General features: G+C 50.0%; 1 protein-coding gene across 7 annotated transcripts in view; it reads left to right on the top strand.

Annotated features, from left to right (window-relative positions):
- Positions 1-2,565: 2,565 nt before the first annotated feature.
- LOC119978498 overlaps positions 2,566-27,225 on the top strand; it is a 72,911-nt gene continuing 48,251 nt past the window's right edge. For 2 of the 7 annotated variants that reach the window (XM_038820166.1, XM_038820165.1), the window contains exons 1-3: positions 2,566-2,679; positions 23,779-24,009; positions 26,460-26,518. In XM_038820166.1, coding sequence (XP_038676094.1) covers positions 2,581-2,679; positions 23,779-24,009; positions 26,460-26,518 — 389 coding nt within the window. In that variant the 5' untranslated portion in view covers positions 2,566-2,580. Of the gene's footprint in view, positions 2,680-9,901; positions 10,269-12,926; positions 13,006-21,305; positions 21,346-23,778; positions 24,074-26,459; positions 26,519-27,225 lie in introns of those variants that run through there. The other 5 variants (XM_038820168.1, XM_038820170.1, XM_038820167.1 and 2 more) reach the window with 5 other exon arrangements.

Below are 27,225 nucleotides of genomic sequence, written 5' to 3'. Positions count from 1 at the left end.
CTGTTCGCTGTTCACAATTGAATTGGTTTCCATGTCTTCTACATTAGGTGAGGTAGACACCAGACTTTTAAAAATGCATTTTGTTTGCTGAAAATCACTTATAATAATAATCTTTATTGTCTCAAGTAGGCTTACATTAACACTGCAATAAGGTGGAAATGAAATGAAAATCGCTTATTGTCAGAGCCGGGATGGAACCTGGGACCTTAGCGCTGTGAGGCAGCAGTGCTAACCACTGTGCAACCATGCTGCAGGGGAATGAAATGAAAGTCGCTTATTGTCACAAGTAGGCTTCAAATGAAGTTACTGTGAAAAGCCCCTAGTCGCCACATTCCAGCGCCTGTTCGGGGAGGCTGGTACGGGAATTGAACCGTGCTGCTGGCCTGCCTTGGCCTGCTTTAAAATCCAGTGATTTAGCCCTGTGCTAAACCAGCCCCTGTTAGTGTGAGAAACCCCCGTGTCGCCTCATTCTGGCGTCTGTTCGGGTACACAGAGGGAGAATTCAGAATGTCCAAATTACCTAATAGCATGCTTTCGGGGGGAAACCGGAGCACCCAAAGGAAACCCACGCAGACACGGGGGAGAACGTGAAGACTCCGCATAGACAGTGACCCAAGCTGGGAATTGAACCTGGGACCCTGATGCTGTGAAGCAACAGTGCTAACCACTGTGTTACCATGTGATGTCCCGTTGGTGTGATGGTCCGAGGTGTGCAAGGGTTGTTTAAATGTAAGGCATTTGATCTTTTTCTGTATATTCGGGGTAAATCCCGTTTTTACGAAATGGACCGGGACCGAGTTCATTCTGTAAAGAACGGTTTTCCTTAAAACTGGTATTGTGGTAGTGGGGGAGGATCGGACGTGATGAGCAGGATACTGTGTGGGGTCAGTTTGGACAGGACGGGTGGTGGACTGTATAGCTGAGTGGGATGGCTTTGGTGAGGGTAAGGGATTCCTGCCTGTAAACCATGTAAGGGCTGGAATATTAATAAATGTATCCTTTCTGAGGAAACGGCATCTTCAAGCGTGTTAAGGAGTGGGGCGGTGATAGGTGATTTGGGGGTTCGGAGTTAGCGGAAGAGGTAAAGGCAATGGGGAAGTGAATTGCAGTTCCGAAATTATGGCAAAGTTAGAAGGAACCTGCCTCCGCCAAATCATGTGTATATTGTGCCCAAGAGTTCTGTGTTGTGTCAGTTTGAAGTTGCATTCTTCCTGTAAAAGCCACTTCCTACAGTAATGATAAGAAGTCTTACAACACCAGGTTAAAGTCCAACAGGTTTGTTTCAAACACGAGCTTTCGGAGCACGGCTCCTTCTTCAGGTGAATGGAAAGGCTTGTTCCAGAAATGTTTATATAGACACAGTCAGAGATGCCCCGGAATGCGAGCACCTGCAGGCAATCAAATCATCAAAGATGCAGAGAGAGAGGTAACTCCAGGTTAAAGAGGTGTGAATTGTCCCAAGCCAGTTCAGTCGGTAGGCCTCTGCAAGTCCAGGCTTGTTGGTGGGGGCCGAATGTAATGCGACATGAATCCCAGATCCCGGTTGAGTCCGCATTCATGCGTGCGGAACTTAGCTATAGGTTTTTGCTCAGCAATTTTGCGTTGTCGCGTCTCCTGAAGGCCTCCTTGTAGAATGCTGACCCGGAGATCAGAGGCTGAATGTCCTTGACTGCTGAAGTGTTCCCCAACTGGAAGGGAACAGTCCTGCCTGTTGATAGTCGCATGCAGACACTGCGACAACGAATAAACGGGCATCGTGCAACTATCAACAGGCAGGACTGTTCCCTTCCAGTTGGGGAACACTTCAGCAGTCAAGGACATTCAGCCTCTGATCTCCGGGTCAGCATTCTACAAGGAGGCCTTCAGGAGACGCGACAACGCAAAATTGCTGAGCAAAAACTTATAGCTAAGTTCCGCACGCATGAATGCGGACTCAACCGGGATCTGGGATTCATGTCGCATTACATTCGGCCCCCACCAACAAGCCTGGACTTGCAGAGGCCTACCGACTGAACTGGCTTGGGACAATTCACACCTCTTTAACCTGGAGTTACCTCTCTCTCTGCATCTTTGATGATTTGATTGCCTGCAGGTGCTCGCATTCCGGGGCATCTCTGACTGTGTCTATATAAACATTTCTGGAACAAGCCTTTCCATTCACCTAAAGAAGGAGCCGTGCTCCGAAAGCTCGTGTTTGAAACAAACCTGTTGGACTTTAACCTGGTGTTGTAAGACTTCTTACTGTGCTCACCCCAGTCCAACGCCGGCATCTCCACAACATTACAGTAATGATACCATCTATGTGATATCATCGGTTTAATGATCATTTTAACAAGGCAAATGCTCCTAAACTCTCAGCAGGAAGTTCAACAGTGAAGCTGACAGCCTCTCTGTCTCTCTATTTTTAAAATACATTTTATCCTGTGACTTGGACTCTGCGGCCTAATTGACCCAATCAGCAATGTGAGTCTGTGTGGAGGGGGTACAGCACTGACCAGCCCAGAACTCTCATGGTTAAACCTGCAGCTTCTGGGAAGAAGTAAATTGACACAAGTCCACCAGTGCTGACTGTGTTTGAAGATGATCAATCACCGATGTAAATCCACCCACTATGGGAAGGAGACTACCCATCATAATCCAGACAAGTCAGCAAGCGTGTCCATAAAACTGGTATTTCAGGTAAATTGGTATTATGTAAAACATTATTTACCTGTGTATGTTTTGTACAAACTATTGTGTCATGCTGTCTAAAATTAGGTTCCTGGGAAAATTTAACCAGATGGAAATATGCCAAACGCTCACTCCAATTGGATACATACTTCTGCAAAGGGAGGACGTGGGAAGCAGTTGCAATGGCACCAAAGAGATTGTAACAAGGACATAGCTGACAAATAACAAGTACGGGGACCTTGAGGATGATTTGGGGAAAAAAAACACGAAGAAGACACCAGATGCTTGAATTTACTGACCTGGGAAAAATAAATAAGTCAGTGGAACTGATCATTCTTTTTTTTTGATAGAAAAATTTAGAGTACCCAATTATTTTTTTCCAATTAAGGGGCAATTTAGCGTCGCCGATCCACCTACCCCGCACATCTTTGGGTTGTGGGGGCAAAACCCACGCAAACACGGGAGAATGTGCAAACTCCACACGGACAATGACCCAGAGCCGGGATTGAACCTGAGACCTCGGCGCCGTGAGGCAGCAGCGCTAACCACTGCCCCAGGGACTGATCGTTCTTGAGTAGCTTTACAAAAATGACGAGAAGGGGAACAGTGAATAAAAGCAAATGACTGTGGATGCTGGAATCTGAAACCAAAGAGAAAATGCTGGAAAATCTCAGCAGGTCTGGCAGCATTTGTAGGGAGAGAAAAGAGCTAACGTTTCGAGTCCAGATGACCCTTTGTCAAAGCTGAAATTGCAGTTGTTGTGCCAGACAATGTGGAATTTACACATTCTCCCCGTGTCTGCGTGGGTTTCCTCCGGGTGCTCTGGTTTCCTCCCACAATCAAAAAATGTGCAGATTAGGTGGATTGGCCGTGCAAAATTGGCCCTTCATGTCCAAAGATGTGCATAGAACAGTACAACACAGAACAGGGCCTTCGGCCCTCGATGTTGTGCCGAGCCTTGTCCAAAACCAAGATCAAGCTATCCCACTCCCTGTCATTCTGGTGTGCTCCATGTGCCTATCCAATAACCACGTGAAAGTTCCGAAAGTGTCCGACTCCACTATCACAGCAGGCAGTCCATTCCACACCCTAACCACTTTCTGAGTAAAGAACCTACCTCGGACATCCCTCCTGTATCTCCCACCCTGAACCTTATAGTTACGCCCCTTTGTAATAGCTACATCCACCCGACGAAATAATCTCTGAACGTCCACTCTATCAATCCCCCTCATCATTTTATAAACCTCTATTAAGTCGCCTCTCATCCTCCTCCACTCCAATGAGAAAAGCCCTAGCTCCCTCAACCTTTCCTCATAAGACCTATCCTGCAAACCAGGCAGCATCCTGGTAAATCTCCTTTGCACCCTTTCCAATGCTTCCACATCCTCCCTATAATGAGGTGACCAGAACTGCACACAATACTCCAAATGTGGTCTCACCAGGGTCCTGTACAGTTGCAGCATAACCCCACGGCTCTTAAACTCAAGCCCCCTGTTAATAAACTCTAATATACTATAAGCCTTCTTCACGGCTCTATCCACGTGAGTGGCAACCTTGAGAGATCTGTGGATAGATGGGATTATTGGGTTACGGGGACGGGGTAGTGCCGTGGGCCCAGGCAGGTTGCTCTTTCAGATGGTCGGTGCAGACTCGATGTGCCAAATGACCTCCTTCTGCACTGTAATTATTCTATTTAAAAAGGCCAGTGGCAAGCTTGAAGACAATGTGTTCCAGAAGACAATGACATTCTATTTCACAGGGGCATTACTTTATGGATATATAGTCATAATGTAAGTGAATACAGGTAAAGTTAGTGAGCAAGAAGTTGAATCATTGATAAACTGTGGAAGATTTACAACCCTTAGTGGTTCTATGATTCTATGATTAATTAAACTCTACTTTCGAACAAATAAAATTATTTAGAACATAAGAACATAACAACAAGGAGCAGGAATAGGCCATCTGGCCCCTCGAGCCTGCTCCGCCATTCAATGAGATCATGGCTGGTCTTTTGTGGACTCAGCTCCACTTTCCGGCCCGAACACCATAACCCTTAATCCCTTTATTCTTCAAAAAACTATCTATCTTTATCTTGAAAACATTTAATGAAGGAGCCTCAACTGCTTCACTGGGCAGGGAATTCCATAGATTCACAACCCTATGGGTGAAGAAGTTCCTCCTAAGCTCAGTTCTAAATTTACTTCCCCTTATTTTGAGGCTATGCCCCCCTAGTTCTTTTTTTAAAAAAAATTTAGAGTACCCAATTCATTTTTTCCAATTAAGGGGAAATTTAGCGTGGCCAATTCATCTACCCAGCACATCTTTGGGTTGTGGGGGCAAAACCCACGCAAACACAGGGAGAATGTGCAAACTCCACACGGATAGTGACCCAGAGCCGGGATCAAACCTGGGACCTCGGCGCAGTGAGGCAACAGGGCTAACCCACTGCGCCACCGTATGCCCCCTAGTTCTGCTTTCACCCGCCAATGGAAATAACCACCCCACATCTATCCTATCTATTCCCTTCATAATTTTATATGTTTCTATAAGATCCCCCTGCACCCTCCTAAATTCCAACGAGTACAATCCCAATCTACTCAACCTCTCCTCGTAATCCAACCCCTTCAACTCTAGGATTAACCTAGTGAATCTCCTCTGCACACCCTCCAGCGCCAGTACGTCCTTTCTCAGGTAAGGAGACCAAAACTGAACACAATACTCCAGGTGTGGCCCCACTAACACCGTATATAGTTGCAGCATAACTTCTCTAGTCTTAAACTCCATCCCTCTAGCAATGAAGGACAAAATTTCATTCTACTTCTTAATCACCTGTTGCACTTGTAAACCAACTTTTTGCGACTCAGCACACCCTGGTCCCTCTGCACAGCAGCATGTTTTAATATATTAGCATTTAAATAATAATCCCTTTTGCTGTTCCTACCAAAATGGATAACCTCACATTTGGCGACGTTGTATTCCATCTGCCAAACCCTAGCCCATTCACTTAAACTATCCAAATCCCTCTGCAGACTTCCAGTATCCTCTGCACTTTTTGCTTTATCACTCATTTTAGTGTAGTCTGCAAACTTGGACACATTGCCCTTGGTCCCCAACTCCAAATCATCTATGTAAATTGTGAATAATTGTGGGCCCAACACTGATCCCTGAGGGACACCACTAGCTACTGATTGCCAACCAATTAACCAATCCTCTCTCCATGCTACTACTTTACCCTTAACTTGTTTTATTTATTCATTTCTGAGACATGTGAGGTGCTTTCTGGGCCAGCATTTATTGCCCATCCCTAATTGCCCTTGAACTAAGTTGTTTGCTCGGCCATTTAAGAGTCAACACCATTGCTGTGGGTCTGGAATTGCATGTAGGCCAGACCAGGTAAGGAAGAGAGGGATAGGATGGGGGTGTGGGCCTAGGCAGGTTGCTTTTGCAGAGGGTCGGTGAAAACCTGATGGGCCGAATGGCCTCCTTCTCTACTGTAGGGATTCTATGAAAGGGAATTAATTTGCCAGATGGTTTTTTATGACAATCAACATGGTCATCATAAGACCTGCAGATTTTTAAATGTAATTCAAATTTTGCTACTGTTGTAGTGGGTTTTAACCTGGGGCTCCAGAGTACTTACTCTGGGTCCCTGGTTGCTAGTTGAGTGATAATATCCCCTCCACTGTGTGTGTCAACAGCAACTTGTGAGTGCATCTTGGGATGTTTAGTATGCTGGAGGTGTTCTGGGAATGAAGATTATTCCTTGAAGAAGGAATTCTGTCTTTAATTCTACTCTGCATATGTATATCTTACATTGACAGACCCCTTCCTGATTTTTTGGTGCCTGGGGCTAGAATGTTGCCCGGCAGAAAGACCTCTTGCCGGGAGGAAGCTGCAGCACTGGGTGCTTACTTATGTAGGCAAATTGAAAGGTCAGTCTTGAGTCAAGGTGGGAAGAGTTGGGCCTGTTGGGCTCATTGACCTATTATTGTGCTGTTCCTATTGTGTAAACTGGCAGAAAGTTCTGAAGAGCTATGTGAAATAAACACACAGTTTAAGGAAGGGTTTGAAGCCCCTAATGAGTGCGGTAGTTCAGAATTCGTGTTCAGGCTGGGTGAGGTGCAAAGTAGTTTCAGCTTCACACCAATGCTAACCTTGTGCAAGGTAAGTGAAATGTGACGGCCCAGAGTGATTCTCAAATGGAATTGCCTTCAGGACGATTTCACTCTAACTTGCAAAGTGAAACGAGGTACTCTATCGTTGAAGTTGAATGCAGTTTTAAGTAACCAGTTAAAAGTGCTTAAATATAACACGATATAAAGACAAAACACAGATGCTGGAAATCTGAAATTAAAACTGAAAAGTGCTGAAGAAGACTCATATTTGACTCAAAATGTTAACTTTGTTAACTGCTGCTTCATGGAACTGAGGTTCCAGGTTCAATCCCGGCTCTGGGTCACTGTCCGTGTGGAGTTTGCACGTTCTCCCCGTGTTTGCGTGGGTTTCGCCCCCACAACCCAAAGATGTGCAGGGTAGGTGGATTGGCCACACTAAATTGTCCCTTAATTGGAAAAAAATGAATTGGGCACTCAAAATTTTTAAAATAACTTTGTTTCTCTGACCACAGAGTCTACCAGATCTGTGCGCGGCCAGGTAGCACAGTGGCTAGCACCGTTGCTTTACAGTACCAGGGTCCCAGGTTCAATTAGCAGCTTGGGTCACTGTCTGTGTTGAGTCTGCATGCTCCCTGTGACTGCGTGGGCTTCCTCCGGGTGCACTGGTTTCCTCGGGGTTGGGTTAGCACAGTGGGCTAAACAGCTGGCTTGTAATGCAGAACAAGACTAGCAGCATGGGTTCAATTCCTGTACCTGCCTCCCCAAACAGTCGCCGGAATGTGGTGACTAGGGGCTTTTCACAGTAACTTCATTGAAGCCTACTTGTGACAATAAGTTATTATTATTACATGTTCTGAAAGACATGCTTGTTAGGTGAATTGGACATTCTGAATTCTCCCTCTGTGTGCCCGAACAGGCACCGGAATGTGGCGACTAGGGGCTTTTTACAGTAACTTCATTGCAGTGTTAATGTGAGTCTACGTGTGACAATAATAAAGATTATTATTATTTCCAGCACCCATGTTGTATTTCAGATTTTAAAAACACTGCTTTAAAAAGCACCCCACCCCCTCAACTCTTTCATTTCAGGTGTGAAGTTGTTCCTTTGAGAGGCAAATAAGGCTAATGTTATATTCATCAGGAGTGTCTGTCAAAATGCTTCAATGACAATGACTTCAATCTACCTCAAGTGGTCTGTCTAAACTCTTACCTCAGCCCAGACTGGATTAGCATCTGTTAAATATTTGTACGTATTGTATTTACAACAGATTTCTGAAGCACTCAAAGGAGGATTGACCCCCTCCCAGCTAGTGATTTATAATGAAAGGCTATTCGGTGCCATCAAACCATTAATCTGTGAGGCAGTTTTCTCAACTTTAACCTCATTCACCTGAGCAGTTCTAACCTGAACAGTTTGTTTCCACTTTGTTTCAAGGAGACTTTTTTATTTTTGTATTTGAGAAGCCAAGTGAAGAGGTAAGTATGCCTCAGTATTGGATACCCTTAAGGCTGAAAAAAAGTGTCTTGAGGATGAGGTAAAGATCAAATGTAGAGATTGGTGGGTCTGCATAGCCTAGAAGTCTGAAATAGCAAAGTGAAAATGCTGGAAATACTCAGCAGTCAAATTGGCTTCACTGCAAACTAACAGGCCATTTGGCCCAGTTGATCAATGCTGGCCCTTTTAAACCAAGAGATGTAGGAGCAGAAGTCCATCGAGTCTGCGCCATCGTTCAATAAGCTCGTGTTTGAAACAAACCTGTTGGACTTTAACCTGGTGTTGTAAGACTTCTTACTGTGCTCACCCCAGTCCAGCACCGCCGGCATCTCCACATCATCCGCATGGTAGCATGGTGGTTAGCATAAATGCTTCACAGCTCCAGGGTCCCAGGTTTGATTCCCGGCTGGGTCACTGTCTGTGCGGAGTCTGCACGTCCTCCCCGTGTGTGCGTGGGTTTCCTCCGGGTGCTCCGGTTTCCTCTCACAGTCCAAAGATGTGCGGGTTAGGTGGATTGGCCATGCTAAATTGCCCGTAGTGTCCTAAAAAGTAAGGTTAAGGGGGGGGGGTTGTTGGGTTACGGGTATAGGATTGATACGTGGGTTTGAGTGGGGTGATCATTGCTCGGCACAACATCGAGGGCCGAAGGGCCTGTTCTGTGCTGTACTGTTCTATGTTCTATATCGTTCAATGAGACCATGACTGATCTGAAACGATAGTCCTCCACTTTCCTGCCTTATCCCCATAACCCTTGATTAAAAATCTGTCCATTTCAACCTTGAATATACTTAACGACCCAGCCTCTGGCAGCCGCCTGGGGTGAAGTATTGCAGAGATTCTCTGACGACAAATCTCCTCCTTATCTCTGTCTTACGTGGACGACCCACTTCAGCATCTACCCTCTCAAGCCCCCTGAGAATCCTATGTGTCCAATTCTTTGAAACTCCAATGAGTACAGGCTCAACCTACTCATGAATCCCCTCCTCTTCATCTAACTCCAACATTAACTGACCATAGAATCATAGAATTTACAGTGCAGAAGGAGGCCATTCGGCCCATCGAGTCTGCACCAACCCTTACAAAGCGCACCCTATTGAAGCCCACGTATCTACCCCATCCCCGTAACCCAGTAACCCCCCACATAAATTTTGGCCAATCCTCCTACCCTGCACATCTTTGGGTTGTGGGGGTGAAACCCACGCAAACACGGGCAAACTCCACACGGACAGTGACCCAGAGCCGGGATCGAACCTGGGATCTCAGCAGCGTGAGGCAGCAGGGCTAACCCACTGCGCCACCGTGCTGCCCCCCCTCTCATTCTTTTAAACTCCAATGAGTACAGTCCCAACTTTGTCAACCTGTCCTCATGAGAAAATCCCTCCAGACTGGGATCACCCTAATGAAACTGAACCTTCTCTGGACAGCTTCCAACACCAGGATTTATTTCCAACCCCCCCCCCCCCTCCCCCTCCATTCATCTCGCCCTATCAGCGTAACCCCCACCCTCCCCCCACCCCCTCTCTCTCCCTCCTCTGTTTGACTAACTTCAATTTAAATGCATTTCTAGGACTGGCTTGAACTCTCACGTGGCAGCAAGTTGTACATTCTCCCCCCCCCCCCCCCCCGGGCTATGGTGGTTTTGGAAATTACTGCACATGGATTCTGTGTGGGAGCTGTTGTAAATGGAATGTGAAAGGACTTGTCACGTTTGAAGCACAGATTGCACATCGCAAAGGTGCTGAGGGCTCGCTCTCCAAACGCTGGGCTCTGGGCAGAGCTGAGTGTGAACACATTGACTCAGCAAAGAAGGGTGAAAACGCCTGTTGTACCAGCCGGGGAATCTATTCCGGAGATGCCAACAGCCTGATCCTGGGGAGAGGCAGAAAGCAGGAGGAGAGTGTGCAGGATTAATAAGAAGATCGCTAGTCAGCTGGCTCAGACCGAGTTCAGAGGTGGAAGGACGGTTTTTATTGGGGAGCTGCTGAACGGTATGACTTGTCTCTGTGTTCTGTCCATTCCCGAGTGTCAGCCAAACTCTTTAGCAGGACCAGGCTGTCAGCTTGAAGCAGACCCTGTTTATTGAGGCTGGGATAGAGCAGAGAATCTCAACAGTCCCCCTGACTCCGAGCCACTCTGCTGCTTCACCAGTTACTGTACTCTGTGTGTGTGCTGTAGTTTTTGTTAACTTTTATTTACCAAAGTACCCTCCAGTCTTCCTGAGAAGCAGGAAATAGCGACGTTAGCGGAGGGGGAAACGAGAGTTTGGGGTTTTATTCGAGCTGAACAAAGTTGGGAGCCAGGGTTCAGACAGAAGAGGAGGGGGACAGGACAACGGACGTGGGTGGAGTCCCCATGGAAAACCAGTGACAAAGAGAATGGCCAGGTTGGCAGCGTCCACAGTATCTCCTTTCTGTATTGGTTTCCAATCGGAGTTACATTGTTGCTGTGTGTGTGTTGGACCAATGCTCCAACAAACTGCCTTCAAACGAGGCAGAATGATATTATTCAGAGTGATGGCCTTTGGAAACCCGCTGGGCAATTGCTCTGGTGGGAACAGAGTGGGGGCCACGCTGTTAAAGGCTCAGTTTAAATGGAAAGTTGTATGAATCCGGAGAGTCAAAGCTAATTTTATGGTAGGGATTGATCCTCGCAGTTGCTGTAATAAAATTAATAATAATAAGCGCTTATTGTCACGAGTCGGCTTCAATGAAGTTACTGTGAAAAGCCCCCAGTCGCCACATTCCCGCGTCTGTTCGGGGAGGCCGGTACGGGAATTGAACCCGCGCTGCTGGCATTGTCTGCATTACAAGTCAGCTGTTTAGCCCACTGTGCTAAACCAGCCCCTCGTGGGTCGCATTTGGCTGAAGTTAATGGATAAAAAAGAACCATAGTGGTACTTGGGTCAACATTGTGTTTTGTACATTGCAACAGTGACCACGCTTCAAAAGTACTTAATTGTCTGTGAAGAATTCTGGGACCCTGTGGTTGAAAAATGTGTATTTTTTGGTAATCAAACAGGAGGCATGGTGGTATTATCACTCAACTCGTCACCCAGGGACCCAGTCATTGTCTGGGGACCTGGGTTCGAATCCCACCATGGCAGCTGGTGTAATTTGAATTCAATAAAAATCTGGAATGATAAAGTCTAATTAAATCATTGTCAATTGTCATAAAAACCCATCTGGCATGTACTTTAAGGAAGGAAATCTGCCGCCCTTACCCAGTCTGGCCTACATGTGACTCCAGACCCACAGCAACTGCGGTTGATTCGTAAACAAAAGCAGAAAATACTGGACAATGTCAGCAGGTCTGACAGCATCTGTGGAGAGAGAAGGAAGCTAACGTTTCGAGTCTGGATGACTCTTTGTCAAAGTTGGAGAGATCTGGAAAGGAGTCAGATTGATATTGTAGTGGGGGGAGGGGGTGGTGTTGGGCGGTGGGGTTGGATGGGGGCCAGCAATAGATTGACAAAGATGTCAAGGACAGAAGACAAAGGGAATGTAAATAGTGATTAAGGCAAAGTGAGTGCTCAGATTGGCACATAAAGAGATTGGAATGTGTGAATGGCAGAACAAAGTTGAGCAATGTGTCAAACGGCAACTAGGAATAGTTGGCCCAAGTGGAGTGAGGGTGACACAGTGGTTAGCACTGCCCCCTCAAGCTCCAGGGACTTGGGTTCAATTCCGGCCTTGGGTGACTGTCTGTGCGGAGTTTGCACTTCCTCCCGTGTCTGTGTGGGTTTCCTCCGGGTGCCCCGGTTTCCTCCTACAGTCCAAAGATGTGCAGGTTAGGCGGATTGGCCATGCTAGATTGCCCCTTAGTGTCCAGAAAGTTAGGTGCGGTTACTGGGTTACGGGGATAATAATAACCTTTATTAGTGTCACAAGTGCACAAGTTTCACACTGCAATGAAATTACTGTGAAAATCCCCACGCGTCACACTCCGGTGCCTGAGGGAGAATTCAGAATGTCCAATTCACCTGGGCAGCGTGGTGGCGCAGTGGTTAGCACTGCTGCTAGAGCCCTGAGGACCCGGTTTTGATCCCAGCTTGGGTCACTGTCTGTGTGGAGTTTGTGCATTCTTCCCGTGTCTGCGTGGGTTTCAACCCCACAACACACACTAAATTGCCCCTAAATTCGAAAAAGAAAATGTCCAATTCACCGAACAAGCGTCTTTCAGGACTTCTGGGAGGAAACCAGAGCACCCGGAGGAAACCCACGCAGACACTGGGATACGTGCAGACCCTGCAGACAGTGACCCAAGCCGGGAATCGAACTGGGCGCTGTGAAGAACAGTGCTAGCCACTGTGTTACCGTGCCACCCATACTCCACGCTTCATTGGGTGGAGGCGTGGGCTTAAGTAGGGTGCTCTTTCCAAGGGCCGGTGCAGGCTTGATGGACCGAGTGGCCTCCTTCTGCACTGTAAATTCTATGAATGGTGAGGGAAAAACAGATCAATGGAAGAAATGAAAACAAATTGATAGAAATAAAAATGGGGTGAAGGTGGACGAGATAGTTCACGGTCTGAAGTTGTTGAACTCAATGTTAAGTCCGGAAGGCTGTAACGTGCCTAATCGGAAGATGAGGTGCTGTTCCTCCAGTTTGCGTTGGGCTTCACTGGAACATTGCAGCAGGCCAAGGACAGACATGTGGACATGAGAGCAGGATGGTGAGATGAAATGGCAGCAACAGGAACGTCTGGATCTGCTTGCAGACGGACCGGAGGTGTTGTGCAAAGTGGTCACCCAGTCTGCGTTTAGTCTCTCCGATGTAGAGTAGACCGCACTGAGAGCCATGAATGCAATAGACCTGATTGAAGGAGGTTCATGAGAAGTGCTGCCTCACTTGAAAAGATGGGCCTGAGATGGTGAGCAGGGAGGAGGTAAAGGGGCAGATAGAACATCGAATATATAGCGCAGAAGGAGGCCATTCGGCCCATCGAGACTGCACCGACCCACTTAAGCCCTCACTTCCACCCTATCCCCGCAACCCAATAACCCCTCCTGACCTTTTTGGTCAATTTAGCATGGCTAATCCACCTAACCTGCACGTCTTTGGACTGTGGGAGGAAACCGGAGCACCCGGAGGAAACCCACGCAGACACGGGGAGAATGTGCAGACTCCGCACAGAATCGAACCTGGGACCCTGGTGTTGTGAAGCCACAGTGTTATCCACTTGTGTTACCTGGAGTACCGGTTACCACACCTGGAGTACCAGGGACCACACCTGGAGTGCCAGGGACCACACCTGGAGTACCAGGGACCACACCTGGAGTACCAGGGACCACACCTGGAGTACGTGACAGGTTCAAGGCACCATACCACAGGAAGGATATATTGGTCTTGGGAGAGAGGGTAGCACAGGTTTACCAGAATGATACCTGGGCTCTAAAGGTTAAATTACAAAGGGAGATCACATAAATGAGGGTTGTATTCCCCGAATTTCGAATGTTAAGGGGTAATTTAATTAAAATTTTCAAGATATTTAGGAAAAGTGAGAATAAAAAGCGAGAAATTATGTTGGTTGATTGGGGAGTTTAGGACAACGGGTCTAGAGATTAGAGCCAAACCTTTCGGGAAATAAATCAGGAAAAGCTTTGACACACAAAGGATGATAGTTTAATAATAATAATAGTCATTATTATTGTCACAAGTAGGCTTACGTTAACACTGCAATGAAGTTACTGTGAAAAGCCCCTAGTCGCCACATTCCGGCACCTGTTCAGGTTCACAGAGGGAGAATTCAGAATGTCCAATTCACCTAACAGCACGTCTTTCAGGACTTGTGGGAGGAAACCGGAGCACCCGGGGGAAACCCACACAGGCATGGGGAGAACGTGACCCAAACCGGGAATTGAACCTGGGTCCCTGGAGCTGTGAAGCAACAGTGCTACCCGCTGTGCTATCATGTCGTCCATCAGAACTCCTTGCACCAATTGTTTTTAAATTTTTAGAGTAACCAACTATTTTTTCTAATTAAGGGGCAATTTAGTGTGGCCAATCCACCTACCCTTGCATATTTTTGGGTTGTGGGGGCGAAACCCACGCAGACACGGGGAGAATGTGCAAACTCCACATGGACAGTGACCCAGGGCCGGGATTCGAACCCGGGTCCTCAGCTCCGTAAGCAGCAATGCTAACCACTGTGCCACCATGCTGCCCTACTCCTTCCACAAATTATGATTGGCATTGGATTAATTGTAAATTTCAGAGCAGAGATTGATAGATATTTGCGAATCAACGTTATTAAGGGATATGGGAAAAAGGCAGGTATATGCAGTTAGATCACAGATCTGCCATGATGGTGGCCCGGCGGCACAGTGGTCAGCACTACCACCTCACCGTGCTAGGGACCCGAGTTCAATTCCGGCTTTGGATGACTGTCTGGGCGGAGTCTGCACATTCTCCCCGTGTCTGCGTGGGTTTCCTCCGGGTGCTCCGGTTTCCTCCCACAGTCCAAAGCTGTGCACGTTAGGTGAATTGGCCATGCTAAATTGCCCCTTAGTGTCCAAGGACATACAGGTTAGGTTACAGAGATAGGGTGGGAGAGCGTCATAAAAGAAACAAACAAATCGACACCTCCGCCCTCTCAAAAACGGCAAAATCGCTGATAACGCTGCAAGCCATTGGGGCGGCCTCAGGACGTCACCTGAAGACCCTCCCCCAATTTTCCGCCCCCCGATGGGCTGACTTCCCGACGGCGTGGGGAACAGCTTTCGAGGACATCGCGTGGCGGCTATGGACTGTGCCAAGCTACAGTCGGTGGGGAGGGGGGAGCCATTCCGATGGCTGGGGGGACTTTGGCGGGGACTGGGGGGGGACTGGTGGGCTGTGGCCCGGAGGTGGCGAGGGGGGGGGGGTTACACGTGGGCACTACCTGGCAGGCTGGTTCCGCGCGCGGCTGGAGCCATGTTAAACGGTAAGACTGCCATGTTGTACGGCAATTCTCCGTCAGGTGGAGCAACGGTGCGGAGGCGCCGCTGACATTTTGGTCGTCAGACCAGACACATGTCCCGGACATAGCCTCAAAATCGGAGAATCCGGTCCAATGACTGCATAACGAAAACCCATGCAGTTAGGAAAATTGGGCCATTCGATATATTATTCTCTTGGAATGGAACTGTTAACGAAGGACAAAGGGTATGTCCAATTTGATTTATGTAGCATCTTTAATACCATACGCACTACTAGATTGTGTGTGTGTGTGTGAGTGTGTGTGTCTGTGGAAGCTATTGTTTCAGGGCAGAAAGGAAGAATGAGGTGGAAGTTGGAAAAGTTTGTTATCCTTGTGAAGAGATGGTTCCATTGAGCTGGCATGGGGTTTGTTAGTGCAGTCTTTTTATTACGACCCTTTTTTTTTGCCTCATTTATTGACCCCCTGCATTCTCCCCCCGCCCTCCTGCATTCTCCCCTGCCCCATTCATTCTCCCCCCCGCACCCCCTGCATTCTCCCCCCCGCACGCCCCTGCATTCTCCCCCCCACACCCCCTGCATTCTCCCCCCCACACCCCCTGCATTCTCCCCCCCACACCCCCTGCATTCTCCCCCCCCGCCCTCCTGCATTCTCCCCCCCGCACGCCCCTGCATTCTCCCCCCCACACCCCCTGCATTCTCCCCCCCACACCCCCTGCATTCTCCCCCCCACACCCCCTGCATTCTCCCCCCCGCCCTCCTGCATTCTCCCCCACCCCCTTCATTCTCCCCCCCGCACCCCCCTGCATTCTCCCCCCCTGGAGTTTCATAAGCATCAGGAATTCTTTGACACCTTGTCCAAGTGTAGACTTCCCAATGTATGAGGCTTGCCATTGAGTGTCTGTAAGCTTATCGATCGTGGGGGGGAGGAATGCAAGGGGGGGGAGAATGGGTGGAGAATGCAAGGGGGTGGGGGAGAATGCAGGGGGCGGCGGGGGAGAATGCAGGGGGGGGGGCGGGGGTTGAATGCATGGGGGGGCGAGTGGAGAATGCAGGGGGGTGGGGGGAGAATGCAGGGGGCGGGGGTTGAATGCAGGGGGGGCGAGGGGAGAATGCAGGGGGGGCGAGGGGAGAATGCAGGGGGGTGGGGGGGAGAATGCAGGGGGGCGGGGGGGAGAATGCAGGGGGGTGGGGGGAGAATGCAGGGGGGGCGAGGGTTGAATACAGGGGGGCGAGGGGAGAATGCAGGGGCTGCGGGGAGAATGCAGGGGGGTGGGGGGAGAATGCAGGGGGCGGGGGTTGAATGCAGGGGGGGCGAGGAGAGAAGGGGGGGCGAGGGGAGAGAAGGGGGGGCGAGGGGAGAATGCAGGGGGGGCGAGGGGAGAAGCGGGGGGGGGCGGGGGGGAGAATGCAGGGGGGGGGGGGGTGAGAATTGCAGGGGGGGTGGGGCGACGAATGCAGGGGGCCGCGGGGGGGGAGACTGCAGGGGGGTGGGGGGAGAATGCCGGGGGGCTCTGAATACCAGGGGGGCGGAGGGGAGACTGCAGGGGTGTGCGGGGGGAGAATGCAGGGGGGTGGGGGAGAATGCAGGGGGGCGGGTGTTGAATGCAGGGGGTGGTGAGGGCCGAGAATGCAGGGGCGCTGAGGGGAGAATGCAAGGGGGGGCGAGGGAGAGAGAATGCAGGGGGGGGGGGGGAGAATGCACGGGGGGTGGGGGGAGAATGCAGGGGGGCGGGGGAGAATGCAGGGGGGGCGGGGGGAGAGAATGCAGGGGGGTGGGGGGAGAATGCAGGGGGGCTGAATACAGGGGGGGCGAGGGGAGAATGCAGGGGGGGCGGGGGTTGAATGCAGGGGTGGCGGGGAGAATGAAGGGGGGGCGGGGGAGAATGCAAGGGGGCGGCGGGGGAGAATGCAAGGGGGCGGCGGGGGTTGAATGCAGGGGGGTCGGGGGAGAATGCAGGGGGTGCGGGGGGAGGACTGAACGGGGGCGGGGGGAAAATGCAGGGGGGGGTGGGGGGAGAATGCAGGGGGGGCCGGGGGAGAATGCAGGGGGGCGGGTGAGAATGCAAGGGGGCGGCGGGGGTTGAATGCAGGGGGGTCGGGGGAGAATGCAGGGGGTGCGGGGGGAGGACTGAAGGGGGCGGGGGGGACAATGCATGGGGTGCGGGGGGGAGAATGAAGGGGGGTGGGGGAGAATGCAGGGGGGCAGGGGGGATATGCAGGAGGGCGGGGGGAGAATGCAGGGGGTGCGGGGGGGGATATGCAGGAGGGCGGGGGGAGAATGCAGGGGGTGCGGGGGGGATATGCAGGAGGGCGGGGGGAGAATGCATGGGGTGCGGGGGTGAGAATGCAGGGGGTGCGGGGGGGAGAATGAAGGGGGGGGGGAGAGAATGCAGGGGGTGTGGGGGGGAGAATGCAGGGGGTGCAGGGGGGAGAATGAAGGGGGCAGGGGAGAATGCAGGGGGGTGGGGGAGAATGCAGGGGGTGTGGGGGGGAGAATGAAGGGGGCGGGGAGAATGAAGGGGGTGCGGGGGAGAATGCAGGGGGGGTGGGGGGAGAATGCAGGGGGGGCCGGGGGAGAATGCAGGAGGGCGGGGGGGGAGAATGCAGGGGGGGCGGGGGGGAGAATGCAGGGGGTGCGGGGGGGAGAATGAAGGGGGGGGGCGGGGGAGAATACAGGGGGCGGGGGAGAATGCGGGGTGGGGCGGGGGAAATGTGGAGGTGGGTGGAGGAGAATGCTGGGTGGGCAGCACATCATTGCCAGATCTCAGCTTCTCCCCGCCAAGGTGGCACGGTGGCGCACTGGCACATCACAGCGCTGAGGACCCGGGTTCGATCCCAGCCCTGGGTCACTGTCCGCGTTGAGTTTGCGCATTCTCCCCGTGTCTGCATGGGTCTCACCCCCAAAACCCAAAGATGTGCAGGGTAGGTGGATTGGCCACGCTAAATTGCCCCTTACTTGGAAAAATAATTGGATACTGTAAACTTTTAAAAAAGCTTCTCCTCACCAAGTGTTCTCATTCTTGCCAAACTTCTCAAATGTGCTTTAAGTGCAGCGACCATTTAAAAGCGATGTGGGATGGTTTGACAGTCACTCAAACTATCTGTTGGAGGAAGAGGAGGGTAAAGAAGGGAGGTCTCACTTTAATATTTCATCTGAAGGAAAGTGCCTCTTGAAAAAGAAATGCAGCACTCCCTCCGTATTCAACTGACGAGTGAACATAGTTTATTAGCTCATCTCGGGTATGATTCTTGAGCCTATAATCTCTGAACCAGATTGCCATCAATGGGGTCGAGGGTACACACTGGGGAGTGCAAGCTATAGATCGCAGACAGGCCGCATTCCACTGAATAAGATGTCTCTTGCCATCATGCGTTGCTTGTCAGGGAGAATTAACAGATGTTCCTGAAGAGTTAAGCCAGCCCTCTGCAGGATCAACCTAGCCAAACGTGGTGGTATCTGTTTACACGCCCTTTAACTAAGAGAAATCCCTACATTGTCTTAAGACATACTTTTAGGTAGCATATTTCTTTAGCAGAGTTGGGTTGTGCAGGCTGCTCTTAAACCTCTTCACCATAATCTGTATCGCAAAAAAGGATGTTTAAAAGAGGAGATTGCTAATTAATGTTGACATCAAAATCGGAAGGGGTCAATGACAAAATCATTCGATGATGCTGGGAGGATTGGTGATAGATTCTTGTACACAATTCACCAATATTTAATAAATAATAATAATAACAGTACCCAATTCATTTTTTCCAATTAAGGGGCAATTTTGCGTGGCCAATCCGCCTGACCTGCACATGAAATGAAAATGAGAATCGCTTATTGTCACGAGTAGGCTTCAAATGAAGTTACTGTGAAAAGCCCCTAGTCGCCACATTCCGGCGCCTGTTCGGGGAGGCCGGTACGGGAATTGAACCATGCTGCTAGCCTGCCTTGGTCTGCTTTCAAAGCCAGCGATTAGTCGAACCTGGGACCTCGGTGCTGTGAGGCGGCAATGCTAACCACTGCACCACAGTGCTGCCGTATAATTCACCAATATAAGGGCCGGGATTCTCTGACCCCCCCTGCCGGGTCGGAGAATCGCTGAGGGCCAGCGTCAATCCCGCCCCCGCCGTCTCCCGAATTCTCCGCCACCAGAGATTCAGTGGGGGCGGGGAATCCGCCCCGGCCACACTGGTCGTGCGAGGCCCCCCCCCCCCCCCCCCGGCGATTCTCCGGCATGCGAGGGGCCAAAGTCACGCCGCTGTCAAGCCTCTCCCGCCAGTGGGAATCAATACACCTACTTGATGTGGACTGGCGGCGCAGGTGGGCTCCGGGTCCTGGGAGGGGGGAGGGGGGGGGGGGCGCGGGGCGATCTGGCCCCGGGGGGGGTGCCCACACGGTGGCCCGTGATCAGGGCCCACCGATCGGCGGGCGGGCCTGTGGAGTGGGGGCACTCTTTTCCTTCCTCCTTCGCCATGGTTTTCACCATGGCGGAGGCGGAAGTGACCCCCTCCCCTGCGCATGTGCGGGGGTGACGTCAGCAGCCGCTGACGCTCCGGCGCATGAGCGGACTTACGCCGGCCGGTGAAGTTGTTTCGGCCCCGGCTGGCGTGGCGCCAAGGGACGTTCACGCCAGCCGGCGGAGCGCTAACCACTCCGCCGCGGGCCTAGCCCCTCAATGTGAGGGCTTGGCCCCTAAAGCTGCGGAGACTTCCGCACCTTCGGGGCGGCCCGACGCCGGAGTGGTTCACGCCACTCCAACACGCCGGGACCCCCCGCCCCACCGGGTAGGGGAGAATCCCGGCCCATGTGTACATTGCCAGCAGTTTGTTAGAACGACGTTACAACACAATTCATCGGACTGAAAGTGCTTTGAGATATCAGGAGAATGGTGAAAAGTGCTTTATATAAATGTAAATTTTTCTTTAACAGGCTCAAGCTGTAGGAGTGATGCCCTGATCTCTTATCATAGAATTTACAGTGCAGAATGAGACCATTCGGCCCATCAAGTCTGCACCAGTCCTTGGAAAGAGCACCCTACCCAAGTCCACTCCTCCACCCTAACCCAGTAACCCCATCCAACCTTTTTGGACACTAAGGGCAATTTAGCATGGCCAATCCACCTAACCTGCACATCTTTGGACTGTGGGAGGAAACCGGAGCACCCGGAGGAAACCCACACAGACACGGGCAGAACGTGCAGACGCAGCACAGACAGTGACCCAAGCCGAGAATCGAACCTGGGACCCTGGAACTGTGAAGCAACAGTGCTAACCACCGTGCTACTGTGCCCCCTCTTGCTGCCTGCCTGGTGACTTGCACCTTTTAGTTTTGACTTTCTGTTGAACTTTGTGGTGCGTCTCTGAGCTATTATCAAGCGCTATTCATTTCGATGTGCTTGATTATCTTCGAGGTCAAGAACCTTGAGACTCCCACTGCTGGAGATACGGAAACTCTAGACCTGGCTGGCCTATGTGATTAAGTTGCTCACTGCCTTAACCAGCTGCTCTATGCGGGAGGGTGAAGCAGCAATGGCAAGTGTGCGACATCACGTCCTTGATATGTACCGAGCGAGTTGGTTTGAATGATAATTTCATCAACGCTGAACAGAATCCTGCTGCCTCCTCCCGGGTCCTTTGCATCTCAGTGGAGTTGTTTTGAATGAAATGTTGGCAATGAGCCTAATTTCGGCATAATACAGCTCTGGGTATAAATCCTGTGCAGCTTCATCTAGAGTGGTAATTAAACCTGCTGGAAGCACTTGACAAACAGCAGAGCCTTCATTACCGCTGATCTCATCCTGATTTTCAGAAATAAATTTCTAGCGGTGCACAAAAAGAAATCAGCAAATCAGAACGGGAAATAATTCCTCCTCAATCATTTGAACGATCAGAATCTTGATGTTGAAGGAAAGCCAAAAGGCACTCGGAATCATCAGTAAACACAGCAATGGATCAATCTCCAGGGGCTGGTTTAGCACAGTGAGCTAAACAGCTGGCTTGTAATGCAGAAGAAGACCAGCAGCGCGAATTCAATTCCTGTACTGGCCTACCCGAACAGGTGCCAGAATGTGGCGACAGGGGGCTTTTCGCAGTAACTTCATTGAAACCGACTTGTGACAATAAGTGATTATTATTATTATCTCTTGAGCTCAACAAATGAAGGTAAATGTCTCAGAAATCTATAAGCCGCCTGCCTCCTTGCCTGCACTGGATGAGCGTGTGTGTGGTAGTTGGAGTGTGAAGGTAATAATCCATTGCTCGTGGGTAAACAACAGTTCAGTCAAAGTGTAGACTGAAATTGAGGACTGAATGCAGTGATTGGCAAGCTTCCGATCCACTAGCCATCATGAATGCTTGCAGCAGAAACATTTCCACTTAAGAAAGTGCTCCCTGCTAAAACATCAGTGGTCAGCAGAGGTCGGCACCAGCCTGACTCACTGGGCGCGATTCTCCGCTCCTCACGCCGGGTGGGAGAATCGCGGGAGGTCCGGGCGAATCACGCCACGCTGCCGACCTCCTGCTATTCTCCCCCCCCCCCCCCCCCCCCCCCCCCCCCCCCCAAACGGCCGCCCCACGACATGAATCGCTGCTCGCCGTTTTTTACGGCGAACAGCGATTTTCCCCAGGCCGATGGGCCGAGTTCCCAGGCCTTTACGGCCGTTTTCACGAACGCAAGCACACCTGCTCTCACCGTTCGTGAAAACGGCCGCAAAGTGCCGTCCCGGACAACCATGTCACCGATTGGCACGGCCGCACCACGGCCGTGCCAAGGGTGGCATGGGCCTGCGATCGGTGGGCACCGATCGCGGGCAGCGGGTCCGATACCCGCACACTCTTTGTTCCTCCGCCGCCCCGCAGGATCAGTCCGCGGGGCGGCTGAGGGGCATGACGGCCCGCGCATGCGCGGGTTTGACGCATATGCGTGATGACGGGGGCGTGGAGGCTGCCCGTGAAACACGGCCAGTTTCACGGCAGCCTTTACGACTCGCCACATTTGCGGAGAATCGCGCCTTCAGTGTTTCAGTGGAGAGCCAGGCTTGATTTTTGTGTCAATGTCCTGGACTTGAACCCAGAACCTTGTGACTGGGGCGAAAGTGTGACCAACTTGAGCCACCGCTGGCCAATGATGATGGGGAGTTTTAGGTGATGAAAATGCATGTAAGTATTGGCAGGCCGTTCATAAAAATATTCTGAAACATTTGAGGTTTAACAGTGGATTGCTTAATATTTTCCTAACTTTCTGCTGTTGGTTTTTACCTCCTACTGACCTGATTAATATAATATGTATGTGAAGAATTATAGACAATATCCATACCCAGCAGCGCAATCCGTAAGTACCCATAATTTTTACTGTTCTTTGCCAGATTAGGCCATCTGAAAAACTAGGCAGCGTGCCAGGCAACTAATAAACTCCTTTTGAAGGACATGATCTGCCTTATAATAGGTCTTTCACAGCCCGTTACTAAGGTGCACTGAATTCTGTGATCTGCGTGGGATATGGCTTTCTGTTGCTCAAATTAGGAACCAAATATCACTCATTGTAGATTTTGACACCGATGTGACATGCACTGTGACAGAAAAACTCCTGGGCAGGCGGCGTTGGCAGAAATTGAGCTGGCGTTGAGGGGGAAGTGACTTGGCAGTTTCTGGCTGGGACTACAAGAGCTTACAGATTTCAAATTGTACACTCTAGATTGCAGTGTGCAGTGAGGTGTGTAATGCTACAGCCAACACAATGTGTGATTCGTCCCTGAACATTGCACACACATGGTACAATACACGCATATTAAATACAGTAGAGCTGAACACTTGAAATATGCTTTTGCACCCGATTACAATTTTATGCTCGCTCTGCTGGCTGCCTTTAGTTCCTCTCTCAAGGGCCACGTACATGTGTGAATGCAGACAGCAAGGGGTGATGGGCAATATTTTAATCAAGGACTGAAGGCAAATGAAGCATGAACTCTCTGAAATATTGCCACAAAATGGCGTTTCAGCTCACAAAGTGGCCGCACAAAATGGAGTCACTAGTTGCACTGAATGCTGGGAAAGAGAAACAAAAGAAAGCCCTCGGGACGTCCCGTTGCTGCCAGTCACGTCCTTTTTAAGCGCAATTTCTATTGTAAATATAGCAAAGGTGGCAGCCAGTGGCGCACAGCAAACCCCCAGAAGCAATAATCTGATGGTGGCCCCAGAGTTTTGCTTTTGTAAAGTGATGTGGGTCGAGGAATGAGTCCGGCACCCGTGACAAAGCTGATTTCCTGCCCCCCACCCCTCAAGCCTCCCCGGAGGAAATAGTTTCCTCCATCTACTCTGCTGGATCTTTGTGTAACATTTTGAACCCTTTTTCATCCGATCATCCTCTCAATCTTTCATCCTCCTGGAAATGAACGCCAGGTTTATGCAACCCGCTGTCAAGACTGTAAACCTCTCAAGCTGCAAAGTGCAAGTAATTTGTGGTCCGTGGTGCGCTGTCAGTTTCACACTGGTGGAACTGGCTAACCAAATTGATGCTTGAGGCCGTGTCTGTATATCTTTACGTCAAGACCTGCAGCAAATACGGTGTGTTCTTTTTTCTCTCTCTCTATTCTGCAGTCCCACAGTCAAGAGATGGAGCTAGTCTATAGAAGATGTCTTCAAAGTAAACCGGAAGTACGCAGTCAATCTCCACACAGTCAAAGTCTTCCTCGGGTTATTGATCAGAGGCATCAGGAAAAGCATATTCCTCACTGTAAACCCAACAGTGATGAGAGTGGCAAGGAGCAGGCAAGTGTAGTCCACAGGAAGAATGTCCAATCAGTGACACACAGCAACCAACACAAGCGGGTGCGTAATGCTGAAAAATTGGAATATGGGCGTGAGGGGGAAGGGACGTCATTGTATATCAGAGGTAGGACTCGAGGTGATGTACCCAGTCGTGTCGATGAAGTCTAGCCAATTCATTTGCTTCCCTCACTAATTTCTTTCTTTCCTGACTGCTCCAAAGACACTGACTGGGAGAGCAGGAGTGCTGCACACAACCTTGCCTCAGTGGCCGCTGCGATACTTGACTGCGGGAAGTGTTGCAGGCGAGTCTAGTCCATCCATACATGTACCTCGAGCAGAATTTGCTGCCGAATGGAAATCCTGGATAATCTTCACTCGGACCGTGGACCGGTGGCGGTGGCTCTGCCACTCATCGTCGCAGGCTAGGAGCTTAGCCAGAAATGTCTTTCCGCATTTCCTGATGAGCCTCTGCCTTCTGCGCTGCCCTTGGTGGTCCAATTAAATTTAGCACTTCACTGGAGTGTGGGGGAAAAAATTGTGAGGTGCATTTCAAGGCCAACATTATTATCAGCAAAGGTTTATTTATTTGAAATCAACTTCTGGTGTGGTCCAGTGCTGTATTGAGGTAAGTTTTACAATCCATGGGCGGCACGGTGGCGCAGTGGTTAGCACAGCTGCCTATGGCGCCGAGGACCCCGGTTCGATCCTGGCCCCGGAGTTCGCACATTCTCCCCTTGTCTGCGTGGGTCTCACGCCCACAACCCAAAGATGTGCAGGGTAGGTGGATTGGTCATGCTAAAATTGCCCCTTCATTGGAAACAAAATAACTGGGTACTCGTAAGTTTATAAAAGTTTTACAATCCATAATTTTTCCAAGTAAAATGCAAACAAAAAGGTCGAGCGGAATAAAATAACGAATTGATCATTGATCTTCACCTAATCAAGATTGAAAATGTAACCACGATTAGTGTTTATTAATTGTGTGGATGAGATGGGATAGGGCTATTCTTAACTGGTTTAGCTCACTCAGCTAAATCGCTGGCTTTTAAAGCAGACCCAAGGCAGGCCAGCAGTACGGTTCAATTCCCGTACCAGCCTCCCCGGACAGGCGCCGGAATGTGGCGACTAGGGGCTTTTCACAGTAACTTCATTGAAGCCTACTCGTGACAATAAGCGATTTTCATTTCATTTCATAATAACTTGAAGTTAATTAGTTGTTTTGAGTTTCGTACAAATTGTGGCTCAGCCAGTGAAGCCGACATCCCAAGAACAAATAAGATAAAACTAGTAGTGAAGTTTGGAGGGTGACAGCGATCTTGCCAAAGAGCGGCAGAGTCAATTGCTTCCAGGCCGCAAATGTGGGAGTCCATTTCGAGTAACTCTGAAAACATTATTGCTCTGTGACTTTGCTCTACTGCGGATGTGCTCCAAATTCCAAAGCAAAAAACAAAGTTGTGGAAATGGTCATGTGATCGCTCGAGAGCGGACAACATTTCAGCCTTGATGTAGGGGCTGGTTTAGCACATGGGGCTAAATCGCTGGCTTTTAAAGCAGACCAAGCAGGCCAGCAGCACGGTTCAATTCCCGTACCAGCCTCCCCGAACAGGCGCCGGAATGTGGCGACTAGGGGCTTTTCACAGTAACTTCATTGAAGCCTACTTGTGACAATAAGCGATTTTCATTTTCATTTTTTTCATTTCATGTATGTTCAAACAGCTTTTAGCTCATTTACAGTAGAACTGGTGTGGACATCCCAGTTAAGGCCTGCCTGGATCAATATATTAGGTTGTGATGTGATTCAGTGACCGATTGGGAGAGGCCAGTTGTTTTGGGTGTTGCATTTTCAAAACTGTAGGATCATGTAAGCTGTTAATCAAACAAACATGCAAAGAATGCTGATGCACAAAAGTTGAAATGGGAGTTTATTTAATGCTGCAGCTAAAGAATTGTCACCTCGAGTTTCTACTTTATTTGAACAAATGCACCTCGTCATTTTGACGTTCCGCAAACGCCCTGGGCGGGATCCTCTGCGTCCCCCCAGCCTTGTGCTTCTCGGCAGCGGGAGGCAGCGCCCCCTTCGCTCGCTGGCGGCGGGATTCTCTGCTCCCTCTGCTGTCGATGAGAATTCCCATTGAAGCCATCCCACGCTACCCGGGAAATGCCGGACGGGGTGTGCGCTACGGCTGGGGTCGGAGAATATCGCCGCCAGCGACCGGCTGGGGAATTCTGCCTTTGGCTGCTATTTGCTAGGATATGTGCCCTGTCAGTCACTGGATAACATTTCTGCCCCTTTGAACAATTGGTTCTGCTGTTTAACGGCGAGGCAAATCTCCTGCAAAGGGAAAATTGTCTTGCTTCAAAGGTAGAACAATGATGGGGAACTATGTTATTGTTGAAGGACTATAAGTTTGCCAGCATAAACCCGCCACAGTCTGTACTCCAGGTTTATAATATTCCAGTCATTCGAAAGGTAAGTTGTACAATTAACCCGTTCTTCTTTATATTGGCAGAAAGAGAACTATTCTGGCAATGACCCAGTAAAGGTTGCAAAAAGCAAAGTTTACCAAAGGTATGTAACGTTTAACAATGAAGCTATTTCGTCTTGAAAACCCTGTTGTGTTTGTAAAGTGGCCTTGAGATTCAGCAGACTAGCGATTAACTTGTCCTCAGCAGGCCCCGGGAGGTATTGTGGAGCCTGTGATCAAAACTCTGCTCTAATGTTGCAAAACAACATTCACACGGCTGATAGCATAACGGAGAGGTTGTGTTTATCAGGAATGATTAAACAAGCTGGGCCTCCTACCCCCAGAGAGGACGAGAGAAGAGTGGGGTGACCCGAAGGATGTCTTTTAGATGAAGAAAGGGTTTTATAGGGAGGATGTTTCCTGCTGTGGGAACCATAAAGCAGTCACAAATAAGGAATTGAGCAGAACCCTATTCCAGGAGAGTGGTGAGAATGTGAAACTTGCCTCAGGTTGAGGGACATTATGCATTGATGCATTTAAAGGGAAGCTAGTTTTTTAAAATACAAATTTAGAGTGCCCAAATCATTTTTTTTCTACAATTACGGTGCAATTTACCGTGGCCACTCCAGCTAGCCTGCGCAACTTTCTATTGGGGGGGGGGGGGGGGGTGATGAAACCCATCAGCGAAGCCCCCAGTACCTCAGCTCAGCATCTTATCTTTCACACAAAAGCCACAGCCCATTTGTACATCAGAGCCCCATTGTCCAATGTGGTCAACATCTTGCACCGAGCACAGGCCGCTGCGTTCTGT

Source organism: Scyliorhinus canicula, chromosome 15, assembly GCF_902713615.1.
Source record: "Scyliorhinus canicula chromosome 15, sScyCan1.1, whole genome shotgun sequence".
Lineage (NCBI taxonomy): Eukaryota > Metazoa > Chordata > Chondrichthyes > Carcharhiniformes > Scyliorhinidae > Scyliorhinus > Scyliorhinus canicula.
This window is presented reverse-complemented; position numbering and strand designations above follow the sequence as displayed.